We start from the raw sequence: 14,066 nt of genomic DNA on the forward strand, positions 1-14,066 counted from the left end.
ACTCTTCATAAATTCAGTTTAAGAGGTTCAGTTTGTTCGCCTTTTTGAAGCCAAAGATCCTCAATTATACAATAATCAAATGATGTATACAATACATTTTATATGTTACTTCTATTGGTGCACAATATTTCATTTAAAATGACTACAATCAGTATAATATTCAATTTTATCAGACATTATCAACCGATTTTTTAAAAGTTGAGTTGAAGGATATTTGCTTCAATATTTGAAAGCTTAAGTCCCAAGTTGCTCAGAAGAGGAATTTTAAAACGCGCTTTTCATTGAAATGAGTATTAAACAAAACAATGTTTCAAATGAATTGTCATTATTATTTGGTGATGTGATGATAATAGTGAACTTTCGACGAAATACTGTAATGTCAATCTTGATATTTCCAAAATTTTAATGAGAAATAGAGTTTCAGTTAGAGTTGCAATATTCACAGATTTTTTTCAATCCAATCAAGAAATTCAGGGATTCGCGTGTAAACGCCAGGAAAGCCAGGAGTCGCACATCGTCTACCAAATGAAACGACACCCATAAGATACCATTTTCTCATTGTGTTATCAAACATGACCAATGGACCACCAGAGTCACCCTAAAGAGTAACAAAAATTTCTTTTTTATCATCAAAACAAAAATTGAGAATTTATTTCATACCTGACAAGAATCTCGAGTAGCACCGGCGTTACTTGCACACAAATATACTTGAGAAATTGGAACCCACTTTTTGAAAGCCTCTCTACAATATTCTTGAGGGACAATCTCGAAGCTTGCTTGGAGTAAAACTTCACTCGATGGGCCATTAAATGAAGTTCGACCCCAACCAGTGATTGTGGCACTCCTTCCAGTCAAATTGCCAAAGCGTAATAGTTGTGAGTCAAAAGGCAAGCAGACTGGCGCCATTCTATCATTAAAAGAGACCTGAAAAGAAATATCAAGAAATTTATTCAATAATTTTGTTTACTGACAATTGATATTGAGAGAAACGCAGATAACATGACTAGTAATTAAATTGAAGTAGAGCAATGAATTAGTCACAGAAATAAATCAAAGTATAGGTGAAAAAATACAAAGATAAGTGAGTAAATCAATATTTGATTTACCTTATTTTTCAGTTTGAGCATTGCAATATCATTTTTATACGTTTTTGGATCAAATGATTGGTGTATTTTAATAGATTCAACCAAGAAATCTTGGACGGCATCATCTTGAGAATCTTGCTCGATGTTATGTTCACCTAGCCTGACGGTCACTTTGGATGGATCACGAACAGCACCAGCTTCGTAAACACAATGAGCAGCGGTAATAATAATTTCCTCTGAGACTAAAGTAGCTCCACATTGAGAATTTTTAGCGCCATCTTCATCAAATAAAAGAGCAGCCTGAAATGATTATTAGCAATAGTTGATTAGATTACAATAAATTTAAAATGTGAAATTGAACTTACCATCCACGGCCAAGTTCCTGGTTTAGCAGGGACCCCTCCGACAATCCTTGTTTCAGCTTGTTTATTGACACCACATTCCTCTTTAAACACCCAAATTTATTAGATATCAGATAATCAGATTAAGAAAAAGTGCAACATGTTGAATACCGAACCTTTTTTCACACTTACTTGATGGCAAAGTTGGTGGTACCCTTAGGTTTAACTCTTTCAAACCTCGATCATTTCCCTGTTTGGGTCGACCAGTGGGTTTAGGTAAAGCTGTAGTTTTGACAGGTTGTGGTCTTGGTGTAATGTTTTCATGGATATTGGCTCCATTTTTATCATTTGGTCCAATAAGTTCAGCACTAGAGTCAGGGTTTACAGACGTTTCCTGCTCTGGTTTAGATGGCTGAGGTTCCAGAGGATCACCATTTCCATTGTCAATCCCATTTGGTATCGAGGAAGGACAACATAATTTGGGAACAACACCATCAAAACCACAAATTGAGTTTCTCAGTATGAGTAAATTACGCTCCTTTTGCATACTGGGACATTTTAAAATTGGTAAACAAGTTCCTCGGCCACCTTGAAAAGTTTTACATAATATTTGTAAATCATCTGATTTTATGTCTTCATCGGATGGAAACACAACTAAAGAAAGTAAAAGGAAAGAAAGGTTTAATGGTCATTCACAAGAGGAAAGAAAGGTTTACTTACTTTGTCTTTTAACGAGTGAACCTGTAACAAGTTTGATGAGAAACAAGTTGAAAATTACTATCAAGCAAGAGACTTTCATTTTCAAAAGTAAAGTAGACAATCCTTTTATCTTTTTCACAGGTCTCAAGCTTTGAAAGAAATGGCAAAACCAATTGTAAACATTAGATTTTAAGCATAGCGAAGAGTCAATTGAAAATTAATCCGTAATAAAAAGATTTTCAGCTTGCTTCAATCAAATAATCTGTTGAAATAGAAAGAAGTTATCATTGAAATATCAGTAAATAATAGAAAACACAATTTTACAAAACTTGGGAAAGGTGGGAAAATTTGCTTACCAATAAAGATGCAAGAGACACAAGGTTTACTGCTTTTAGTAGGAGATCGACCACACAGAGATGATGTATTCACTTAACCTGATGAGTTACCTTAAAGTGTTGACAATTCAAATGATATCTTTTCTTTATTATGAATCCTATTCGTTTCGATCAAATTCATTTGTAAATTTTAGGTCCATTGGTTTAAAAAAGTTAAAGGTGGAGAGAGAAACTGGTTTTTTTTCTAATTTTTTCTGGTTGAATGTTTTGAAGACAAAATTCTGTTGAACTATCATTGAAATTTTGGTGCTCGTTGATTCTTTTTAAATTATAAAAGGAAAATTGGTAAAATAACTAATAGACCGGAATTGTTTGATGTTACCAACCGAAGGAAATTAAAATGCAAAATAAACCAGAGGCGGACGGATGTTTATCAAGGTTATTTATTTTCTCGATACTCCGTGTTTAATATCAGTTTGAATAACAATTCAATTTTGGTTCAATTAACTTTAAAATCAAAATAATAATTTAGCAGACAGAACCTGAAGAAAGCCGAATCTCATGTTTGATATCATTACCAGCCTTTGATGGTCACTACTTGCTACTCTTCATATCTTTTGTATCATAATTCTGAAAACATTAGATCGTGCCTTAACCGAGAGACCGGTCAAAATAAATATGACCGTCAACGTATGTCCGAAGAGGTTAAAACAAGTTGATAATGGACAGCATCTCACATGTGAGTCACATCCAAGACTTGTTGTGCGAGAATTTACAAAAACAAAGAAATTGCTATCAACCTAAATGAACATCTGAACGATAAAGACAGTTCAAGTACAACAATTAACTCGTGTGAGACAAGCTTCATTCATAATTCAAGATTTGAAAACAAAGCTGATTACAACTCAACATTCAACACTATTTTGACGTTTGCTTTTGACAACAAAACAATTTACACATAATTATCGACTTAAAAGATTATTAAAACATGAAATCAATTGATTTTCATCACTCAAAGAATTGTCATTCAATTTGTCGCGACTGAAATCACTCTCGAAAGATATAATTCATTTGATAATGGATCGAATTTTTCGCCAAATAAACTGAATCTTGGTTTTTCCGAAAAATGTTTTGTGCTTTTATATCGATCTATTATCATTGAAGATTATCAATGTTGGTTTGGTGTCATTTCAGTGAAAAACTTAATTAAATTATGGTTCAATTAATTTGAAAATTAGTACAGGACTGAACGAAGATTCAAAATTTAGACAGAAAATTTGTCCCAATGCTTTATTTACCGATCAAAACCTCCAATGAGAAATGAAATGAAGTGAAATGTTTTATTTAATTATATGCTGATTAATTTATTCTTATTAAAAGATTGCTATTTTCAATTGCAAGAGGCTCCATGTATATTTATTGAATACATGCTCAATATCAAGGAAAATAAGTGTCCAAAAAGGTTAGCTTTCATGTTGAAGATCATTTAATGTATTTTTTTGCTAATCGCAAACAGGTCATCAAGAATAATAGGAAAAAACATAATGATAAGTAACATTTTACCTTAAACTTACCTTTTTCTCATTTTGCGAAAAAGTTTCCTCATAATTAAACCTTATTTTGAAACATTTCACTTCAAGAATCCAAATCATTTAAGATTGTCCACTGATCATCATAAGCTGCCATCTTCTCAGGGTAAGCTTGCTGTTCTCCTATCATCTTATCCTTAGACTTTATTTACAGTGTTTATTTTTTACGTGTTTTCTGGTTCTCATTTAATATTTAATTTTGTGATTTAGTGAACATTAAGATTTGTACATTTTAATTAACACCTAAAATCAAAATGATGGAAGTGATTAGCAACAAAATTGAGAATCTATTCTCTGGTGGTTATCATGAGCCACGAACTGTTGACTATTTTTTAGTGAGCAATCCAAGATGGCAGATATTAACATTTATTGGAGCTTATTTATTAATTGCATGGAAACTTGGCCCATTTTTAATGTCTTCAATTAGACCCTATGATCTGCGACCTTGGATGTTGGTTCTTAATGGACTCAATTTTGGTGTTTACGGTATCGCTATACCCATTCTTGGCTGGTTAACCAATTTTGGCTTCAACTGTTGGCAATGTGCTGAGCCTAAAGAAGGTTTCTTTATCGAGGAGACTTTATTACGACTCAGTTATACTTATTTGTGGTTAAAATTAGCAGATATAATGACTACTTTGGTGATGATTCTTCGGGCTAAGCCAGGTCAAAAGCCAATCAATCATGCCTTACGAAATAGTAGTCTCATTTTGGTTGTTTACTTTGCCTTAAGAATGTACGCTAAAGGATCAATCCTATTTTTACCTTTTACCGATGCCATTTTGTCAGTTTTACGATCAGCTTATTATGTCCTAGCCTCTCCTGGAGCAGCTTTCCGTCATCATTTATGGTTTAAAAATTATATTCATTATGTTGCCCTGCTTTTTGCCATTCTTAATGCTACACATGGAATATCTCATTTGGCTAAATCTTGTGCTGGTCCTCCAGGTATGATGATACTTGTTATCCTCCATAGTTGTGGTGAAATTTACACAGCTATCAAAGAGCTTACATCCAAATCAAAATTGGCTGAAGATGAATTTACAACAAAATCTCGTTAATTTGGTTAAATCTATATTTATAGTAAATGTTTTTTATTGAACAGCACATGGGCTTTTATTTTGTTTCACGGTGGAGCGCCGTTCATTCCTGCCAATTTTTTGTAAATTGGTTTTTTTATTGAACTATTAATATGAAATAATATTTACGGATATTTATTTTAATAGTGAGATAAGGTTTATACTCGATATACCTTACATTGCTCACAATTGGCTATTTTGTTTAGTCTCATTTGTAATTTTTAAATTGTCAATCTTTAAGTGAATAAAAAATATCAAGAGTCAATTTTTTTATTAATTTTATTTTATTCTATACGCAACAATATTTTTTGTTAAATCTTTGCTCATGATACAAGTAAATATTTCAACCTTTCCTGGTATCTGACTAAGGATTTGAGTTTAATAATCAACTAATGAGTTTGCATTACAGTAAAATGTATCATTGTATAGTAAAACTTGAGGATTGAGTGGTTTTCACCTTAGTGTTACTTGATACAAGGCCAGATTAAATTTTCGTTTACCAAAACAAAAGATTTGTAGAGCAAATGTTGAATTAATAAAATATATATAATATTCACGTAATTATAATTATTGTAATAATAATCGTAATAGTAATAATAATAGTAACCACAAAGATAATAGTAGTAATAGCAATTATTACAGAGAAACAAAAACGAACGTAGAGGTAAAATTGAGTGTGAGAGAAAGAGAGTTATGATAATCAAGCATGTTTCGCATTTAGATTGTTAAGTCTTTGGAAGGGATACAAAAGGTTGAGGTGTTGTTGAGTAGTTAATTTGTGATGAACATGCGAACAGAATTTAAACGAACTGATTAAGGATTATTTGGTCAGTGATTGTGAGATGGTTTGTTTTGTAAAGAAGAGGGAAAATAGTTAGAGAAGAAAATGTTATCTTTGCAACGAAAAAATGAGAAATCGCAATGACCATGACGCTGATTCGGCAAATACATTAGATTGGTCACTATTGGTGTACAATTATTTTTGGATGATGTCAATGAGAATGATATTAATGATGATAATGTAAAGATAATGTGAAGATGTGTTTCTTTTATGGCATAAGACGCATTTGTGTTCATTTGTTGTGGCGGCGGCAGCATTAAGTTCATTGCTCCATTGGTGGGTTTTTGTGGTGTCATAAGTAAGCAAAACAAATTACTAACAATATTGATCAGATTAGTAATCTTTGTACGGTCAACAAAAGGATTACTTTACAAAAAGAAAAACAAAATCAAAATTGAAAAATCAAGTACATATAATAATTGAAATGGAGATAAGTTAAAGGGACAGAAATTAAAATCAGATAAATGAAGAGAATCAAAGTGAAATTTGTAGTTTAAATGGAAACAGTCCTTTGATTACTCTGTTGACAAAAAGAGCTATGGACTAGGATTTTGGAGTTACAACATAATTACAATTGTTATTGAGACAATTAATTGAAAAGGGAAAAAATGTGAGTACAGAACGAAAAAAAGGGAAAAGGATGACAAAAATTAAATTGAAAGACAGATTCGGGATTATTAAATGAATAAAGGAGTTGTGAACTTAAGCTGACAATTACTGACTGATGTTAATAAAAGAATAACATTTAAAAAGGCTTTTCTGTCAAAGGTTTTCATTTTTTTTTTGTTTTTTTAGTTTTTTTTTTGGTTGACTATTAATTATATTTACATTAATTAACTTGAAACATGTTTTCTCTCAAAAATTAGTTAATTTGTTTTTTGCAAGACAATGATAAACAAAACCCAAAATTACAATCATAGTCTTGATTAAAGCTCACTTTGTAGATTTTGTTTTGTTAAAAATCTTAATGTTAATGCTTTGTTTTACACAATTATCAATCATTTAACTTTTTTTCGTTCACTTTTTTTTGATGATGCTTGCGTGGTTGCTAATTGTCTAATTTGTTGAATGTATACATGGGTTTGTAATGGGTTGGTTTGCAATTTTAAAGGTTTTAGATGTAAAGGCTATGAATAATAAGATTTCTAATGAGCTTTACAAAAAAATGGAAGTGAGGAAAAAAGGAGACAAAATAATTGGAAGGAGGAAGGGAAGAAAAAGAGAATCAATCTCCATAGATACAAGAATTCATAATAAATCTTTGTTTAGGACCTCTCGTTAAGTTAAGTGATTGCAAGAGAGGGAAAATAATCTCTACATCTCTGAATCGGTCACCTCTTTGAGTACTTGCGAGTGAGGATATTAAGAGTGAGAGAGAGAGGTAGAGAAAGAGAGAGATTTTGAAGAGATGAGGAATCATGATCGTAGGATCATAGCGTTGATCCTATGATCACCTTCATTGGAAGGATTCATCATCCAATTGCCATAGGAACTTGATTGAGGACGGATACCTGCCATTGATTGATCTCCCCGTGGACCAAGTCTCTCTTGACCCAATCCTGGAGGTGGTCCTCGAGTCTTTGTCATAGATCCACTCCACATAACTTCATTATTTGGAGTTTCATTCGGAATAGCGCCCCAACCTGATACAAAGAAAATATTTTTAAAACCAAATTCACTCAAATTTGACTGAAAAAATTATTCAAAGGTAGTTAGTAAAATAATTACCGGCATTGGCGTTAGTATTGAAAGCCCAAGTAGCGTTGGAAGATAAGCCAACAGACGGGGCCAATAAATCACTATTCATTGAGGTTGGACTTGCACCTTTGGCTGACCAATTATTGTACAAACCGGTTAATATTGCCGGATCACGGATTGTGTTCACAGAGAACGGAGATCGAGTAACACTGCCGGGAGTTATATGAGGATCATCCTCGATTTTCATACCAGAAACACCTTTCCATGGTTTACCTGGTTCAAATTCAGGAACAAGGTTATTTATATCATTAAGGTCCATATTGTTCACAGTCGTTTGGCTAGGAGCTGTCATTATGCCTCCAGTCACACTAGAGCTTGACATGACTAAACCTTTCAAGTCTCCGGATTGCGTACTGTTTGGTCCCATAACAGAGGAAGGAACAGAATTAAAGGCCATGGAAACAGCATTCATCATGGAATCTTTTGACCAATTTGAACCATCATTTCCATTTCCAGGGAAGTTTAAACCTGACCAACCTCCGATTCCAGAACCATTATCACTACCATTACCACGGTTCACACCACTGTCGTTTATATGATGCTTTGAAGATCCAGGGGCACGAAGAAAATCATTGTTTCCGCTGTTATTTGATCCAGATGAACCATGTTCGACTCTATCCATGTTAGAAAATTTCCAGGTTTTCAATCGTGAATGTTGATGTTGTCGACCATTTCCTTGTTGTTGTCCTTGTTGATTACCAACATTTGTATTCATACCTCCATTGAGGCCAGAAATGCCAAGCCCTTGATGTGCTCCAGCACCACTTTGGACAAAATCTTTGAGCGATAAATCACAGAAATCACTGTTCAATTGAATGCTATCATTATCTTTGAGGAAGTCCATGCCAGCTCCATTTCCACTTCCATGATTTGAATTGAATACCGGAGGAATAGAGTTACTATTGCCAATATTTGATAATGCCAATATTTGAGCATGAGAGGCTTGTGCAGAAGCCAACACTTGTTGTGAATGGTTTTGAACACCTCCATTTCCTCCAATATCACCATTTGATTGAGAATAAATTAAACCAGATTGATTTACAAGTGATGCTTGTGAATTCATAGGTTGAGAGTGAGTTGGACCACCAGTCATCTGTCCCTGTTGTTGCTGTTGTTTTAGGAACAAACCTTGTTGAATAGTTATCTGATTTTGTAAGTTTTGGATTCGTAACTTGGTTTGAGTGATTTGTACGTGAAGATTTGACTGAGAAGAGTTATTGAAAGGTCCCCCATTTTTGGGGTGAGAGGCAATTTGTAGTTGTAATTGTTGGAGTGTTTTGATATTTTGTAAAAGCTGATTGATCAAATGGATAGTAGGTAATGCCAACGGTTGATTCAATATCTAAAAATTTTGAAAACATAAGATGAAAATTGTGAGATTCAACCAGGGAGGAATGGATTCATTAAAGTATAATTGAAAGAAATATTTACCTGAGCATTAAGATGGCCAGATTGAACAGCTAACTGAATCTGTTGGACCAAATGCATCAATTGTTTTTCTGATGGCAAATTGGGCTGACCTGAGCCCAAGTTTTTAGCTGCTTGATTCCTTAGCACATTTTGGACATGATTGATCTAAAAGTTGGAATTGTTGAAGAAAATTTCGTTAATTTCCGTCTTCATAATTTATTCAATTTAATGCTAGAGCAAACAGTTTTACTTACTGAGGGTAATGCTTGAGAAGGCGCTTGATTAAGCTGATGATGAATTTGGCTTTGATCATGTTGTTGCTGCGAATTAGACTGTTGGACGTTAATGATATGGTCTGGAGTCTGGTGAGAGGAAAGAGTCACTTGTGGCTGGTTCTGTTGCATCCCTTGAGATGGATTACGATTCATAATACTGGAAAGACTAGAATTGACGAGGCCAGGGTTCAAGAGTAGACTAGTCGGAGTATTGCTGCTGACCTGGTCCTTACCCCTCAAATCCATCTCATTCATATTATCACGCATTGAGAAAGCTCGAGCAAGATCTGAGTAATGAAATAATTAATGAAGAGTTAATAAACAAAATAAATAATGCGTTTGTTTGAACACATGTAAATTTGTACGCAAGGTGAGGAGAACATACCATTAAAATCACCGTTTGATAATCCACTGGAACGTAAGGCATTTTCAATATCTCCTTTCTGAGAAAATGACAAAAAAGACAAGAAAATTAGAAAAAAAGAATAAAAAAATAAATTTCAGGTGTACTAACCTTGCATCCCATTTCCATCAATAGTCGATAAACTTTGTTATTGTTTAACATTTCTTTTGATATCGGAGGTTGTTGTTGAGAAGGCATTCCTTGTTTATTTTTGTTCCAATTATTTTCATCAGTGGGCTCATCGCCAGTTAACCAATTATTTGCTCCACCAGTTCGTCCTTTCGATCCCCAATACGAAAGAGGACTTGCAGGTCCAACATCAGATCCCCAATTTCCAGCAGGATTACCTCCAGGAGTATTTGGTGTACCAGGTGTTTTAGGAGTTCCATTATCATTTTGTTTTTGGCCCCATCCAAAACCTTGAGATGAAATTGTAGCATTAGCATCACGTTCATCATCATTTGGTGGGTTAGCATTGAAATTATAATTTTTATTAATATTATGATTATTTTGGTTATTACCTCCAATAGGCATTTGATTACTCTTTGAATTAGAGTTCTGATTATCACTCCAGCCTCTGTTGGCTTGTTTGTTCCAGATATCAGTGCCTTGATTACTCAAACCACCATCACCACCATCACTGTTGTCATTTGTGAAATTACCTGGCAATCCATTGGCTTGTTTGTTTTGGTTATTATTGTTGCTGCCATTGTTACCTTTGTTTGTGTTATTTCCTTTCAATCCTGGGGCACCAGGGGGTAATCGGATCATTCCTGGACTAGGCGAAGTTATTCCCGAACCTGCACCATTTTTGTTACTTTGTGAGGCAAGAGCATTATTTCCATTGGCACTATTACCTGGTATTTTGGGATTGTTAGCAGGATCTTTCCAGCGAGCTATTTTATTATGCTGTTCAGGTTTACCCCAAACAGCAGTTCCATCGTCGACACCATTACCGGAAGATGCAGGAGGAATTCGTTTCCTGGCATTTTCTTCGTCACCATCCCAACCTGAGGGATTTACTGATTCATTATTCTTATTGAATCCGCCTTGAGAAGTGCCCCAGGTTCCAATGTTAACTGAGCCAGAGCCTGAACCAGAGGATGCTGAAGATGAGCAAGAGCTTTTCATGCCATTACTGTTCATATTCATATTATCACGCTTCATACCAACACCGGATGGGTAAGCAATGCCTAAGTTTGAGCCAGCGGCCATAGGACCACCAAAGTTTCCAGCATTGTTGTTTGAAACATTATTTGATGCTAATGCACCATTCCCATTATTGGCTTTATTTGAGCTTCCCCAAATAGAAGCTGCATTGTCAGAGCATGGATCAGATTCTGTAACATAAGATTGAATATTAAATATCGAATCAGACAAAAAAATAAACGAACATTTGATGCAATTACGATCAAATAAATATAAAGAGCAGCAGCAGATGATGTATAAAACTTTAAAGGAACAAACTGACTGGTATGCACCAGGAAATCAAATCGCAAGAAAAAGAAAAAACACTTAAAAGAGACAAATATTAATGATTAAGAGTTAAGGAATGAATTTAAACGAAATAAAATAATTTGATGCTTTAATGAAGTAATGAATGGGGATAGTAAAAGTAAAGCGAATAAAGAGGGAAATAAATAGGGGGTGGATTTTTCCATTCAGGTCAACATGAAAAAGCAAACAGAGCGTTGTGATGTTAAATGTTAAAGCCAGAACATTCAAAAATGCTGAACTATCATTTAATATATACGGATCAAGAAACTTTCAATCAAATCAATTCATCTTAAAACGAAAGCGCACAATAGAGGTAAGAGATAATGAGCCTTTGGTGGGTGAATACTAGACCAAAGGTTTTAATTAAGTTGAAAAAATCAAATAATTGCCACGTTGAAATGATAGTCAAATAATTGATACCAGCTTCTGCTTAGACGAATGAACTAGATATTCTTCAACAGAAAAATATAAAATAATAGAATTTTATTCTTACCGGAAGGAGCAGAGTGATTGTTGTTGGCATTCATAACAGGAGCTGCAATCGCACTTACACCTCCAGTTGCCATAGAAGCTGTGGCAGAAACACCTGAGTGAACGCCTGTCCAAACATTGCTTGAATCTTCTTCTTCACCCCAAGTGCCTCCGATATGAGATGCAGAGTTATGGCCCCATTGTTGAGATACCTTTTGATTCGTTGAGACTGTTGGTGTTGCAGCAATAGGTGCAGCTGATGATGATGATGATGCAGCCGAAGCCACTGAGATAAGTGCTTTGGTTTTATTACGGACGGTATATTCCCAAATTTCTGTGCCTGTTATAGAACCGGTAGACCACAAAGAGCTATTCTCATTTGGACTCGACTGAAGGGACGGAGGGAGATCCCAGGCCTTTTCCTGGTTTATCACCTATATTGTAAATAATAAAAGAAATATGAGTAAGCTGTGAGGAAGAGAAAAGCGCCATAAAAGCATTTATCTAATACGTACAGTTTTACCCCAGTCATCAGAAAAGAGAGCAGCATCTTTGAGATAGTCATTCGGAGCAGGTTTACCCTCTCCATCGGTGACAGTCATGGCGACGGCGGAATTGGGATGAGATCCATATGAAAAATCATTCTCACGGATCATGTGGCTTTCTTCACTACCGTCCTGAATATTGCTATCGTTAAGCCAATTTCGATTACCAGAACCTTTGGAGGCAGTTGAGCTACCCCAGCTAGGGCCTGGAGCTCCTTGGTTGTTGGATTGAGTTTTGTTATTTTGTTTCTTTTGTTGAAATTGATTTTGTTGAAGTTGTTGACTAGCGCAACCCCAGCCAGAATCATTATTCCTGAAAATATTAGAAAAAATAATCAAAAATTAAAAATAAGGACAACTTTTGTCTAAATTAGGCTAGATTAATGAAGTCAATCACTGAATGCGACGCATTAACATCGCTGATACCATTCAAGTAAATGGTGATTCTTGAGTTTAAAATAAAATATTTGACACAAATTGTTAACATAAATTCGTAAATATGCAAAAAATAATGCTTAGAACCTTAGAAGCCCAAGTCATATAAATAATTGATCTAAAATGAATTTAGTGAAATCTAGTAAAATCTGTCAAGTTGATATTCAATTCAAGTCAATTAGGTTTCAATTGATAGAAACAATAAATAAATTGACTTTACTCATTAATAACAAGTGATTAACCAAAGAATGATTCTTCAACTCACATTGAATTAATAGATGGGCCTCCACAATTTGCACTGCTTTCGCCTCTTTGAGATCTAATTGAAGGCCATCCTTCATTCTTGCTCGGTCCATCCTGGGACCTTTCTGAGTGATTATTAAAAGTGTTACCAGAGGTAAAGTTGTAATTAGGGAAAGAATGGTCATCACCATCATCACAGTTTGGTCCAGTGTTAAATGAGAGTCTATTATCACTGGTTTTGCTGACACTATTATTATTAGTCATTTTACTTCCAGTGCTCATAAAATTATCACAACCACCAATAGCACCAAGAAGTTCATCGAAATTCTCCAAGCCCAGCTTATTGTTATCTGCATCCATTTGTTGCTGATGGTCACTGTTTTTATCATCTCCTCTGTTAGGAATGTTCCAACCTTGATTCATCTCCATTTTGTTCTCGTCGTTTTGCCACATATTAACAAACACCAAAACAAAACAGGATTATAAGTTAATACCTGTAAGTGAACATTTATTTAGATGAAAGAGAAACAATGAGACATCAGTTGAGATCAAACAAAAATTAAGAGAATAGAGAAGAAATAATTGTAATCAAACATAAACCATTAAAACCACAATTAATAAATAGAAAAGAGATACAAAATTAGACTGAACAGATTTGTCCTTCCGAGAGAATGAATTTTCTTTGCTCTCTTATGAGCAGAAAAAGGGAAAAAAGCGAGTCAAAAAAAGTGAGAAAGAAAGATGCTGCTGCTGCTGAAAATGGTGGAAAGGTGAAAAGATATAGAAAGAGGAGGGAGATAAAGAAGAGTGAGAGAGACAGTGAAGAGAAAAAGGTTTCAATTTGAATTGATATTTGGTTTTAAGATTTGACCACATAGAAGTTAATTCAACTGATTTAATTTAAATTTATACTTACTGATTAGTCAGATAATGTCTATTGTGATGAGGTACATTGAAATTAAACGAAAAAATTGATTGATTACTGATAAAGTTGATTCACAATTTTAAAAACAAAACTAAATGTTGTCTGCAAAACAAGAAACTCTGATATATAGATGCG

The 14,066-nt window shown here is 34.3% G+C and overlaps 3 protein-coding genes across 3 annotated transcripts; 1 reads left to right on the forward strand and 2 right to left on the reverse strand.

The window, feature by feature from the left end:
- Positions 1–385: 385 nt before the first annotated feature.
- On the reverse strand, positions 386–2,807 carry LOC107362950 (proclotting enzyme). The gene is made up of 7 exons (XM_015930095.3): positions 2,482–2,807; positions 2,147–2,387; positions 1,619–2,080; positions 1,451–1,530; positions 1,107–1,385; positions 661–924; positions 386–598 (listed from the first exon to the last, which is right to left on the reverse strand). Exons 2-7 carry the CDS (start codon positions 2,223–2,225, stop codon positions 440–442), a joined length of 1,323 nt encoding a protein of 440 aa, XP_015785581.1. The 5' UTR covers positions 2,226–2,387; positions 2,482–2,807; the 3' UTR covers positions 386–439.
- A 1,110-nt stretch (positions 2,808–3,917) lies between these two features.
- LOC107362953 (very long chain fatty acid elongase AAEL008004) lies at positions 3,918–5,393 on the forward strand. The gene has a single exon (XM_015930098.3). The coding sequence runs from the start codon at positions 4,304–4,306 to the stop codon at positions 5,108–5,110; it is 807 nt and encodes a 268-aa protein (XP_015785584.1). The 5' UTR covers positions 3,918–4,303; the 3' UTR covers positions 5,111–5,393.
- Positions 5,394–5,655: 262 nt separating this feature from the next.
- Positions 5,656–14,036, reverse strand: LOC107362942 (uncharacterized). The gene is made up of 11 exons (XM_089269107.1): positions 13,923–14,036; positions 13,029–13,500; positions 12,299–12,641; positions 11,806–12,217; positions 10,337–11,155; positions 9,927–10,234; positions 9,798–9,855; positions 9,392–9,699; positions 9,159–9,302; positions 7,698–9,069; positions 5,656–7,612 (listed from the first exon to the last, which is right to left on the reverse strand). The coding sequence occupies exons 2-11, from the start codon at positions 13,457–13,459 to the stop codon at positions 7,386–7,388; spliced, it is 4,422 nt and encodes a 1,473-aa protein (XP_089125233.1). The 5' UTR covers positions 13,460–13,500; positions 13,923–14,036; the 3' UTR covers positions 5,656–7,385.
- Between the last annotated feature and the right edge of the window lie 30 nt (positions 14,037–14,066).

Source organism: Tetranychus urticae, chromosome 3 (genome assembly GCF_039701765.1).
Source record: "Tetranychus urticae isolate SD_2017Ah chromosome 3, NJAU_TeUrti_SD_1.0, whole genome shotgun sequence".
Taxonomy (NCBI): Eukaryota; Metazoa; Arthropoda; class Arachnida; order Trombidiformes; family Tetranychidae; genus Tetranychus; species Tetranychus urticae.

Excerpts from the sequence above, each read along its gene's own strand:
- LOC107362950 (XM_015930095.3), bottom strand. The coding sequence starts at position 2,225 with ATGAAAGTCTCTTGCTTGATAGTAATTTTCAACTTGTTTCTCATCAAA. Across the intron at positions 925-1,106 it reads TGCTCAAACTGAAAAATAAG|GTCTCTTTTAATGATAGAAT; the intron begins GTAAATCAAATA and ends ATTTCTTTTCAG. Across the intron at positions 599-660 it reads CTACTCGAGATTCTTGTCAG|GGTGACTCTGGTGGTCCATT; the intron begins GTATGAAATAAA and ends GTTACTCTTTAG.
- LOC107362953 (XM_015930098.3), top strand. The coding sequence starts at position 4,304 with ATGATGGAAGTGATTAGCAACAAAATTGAGAATCTATTCTCTGGTGGT.
- LOC107362942 (XM_089269107.1), bottom strand. The coding sequence starts at position 13,459 with ATGTGGCAAAACGACGAGAACAAAATGGAGATGAATCAAGGTTGGAAC. Across the intron at positions 12,218-12,298 it reads CTGATGACTGGGGTAAAACT|GTGATAAACCAGGAAAAGGC; the intron begins GTACGTATTAGA and ends TTTACAATATAG. Across the intron at positions 9,070-9,158 it reads CTGGCCATCTTAATGCTCAG|ATATTGAATCAACCGTTGGC; the intron begins GTAAATATTTCT and ends CAAAATTTTTAG.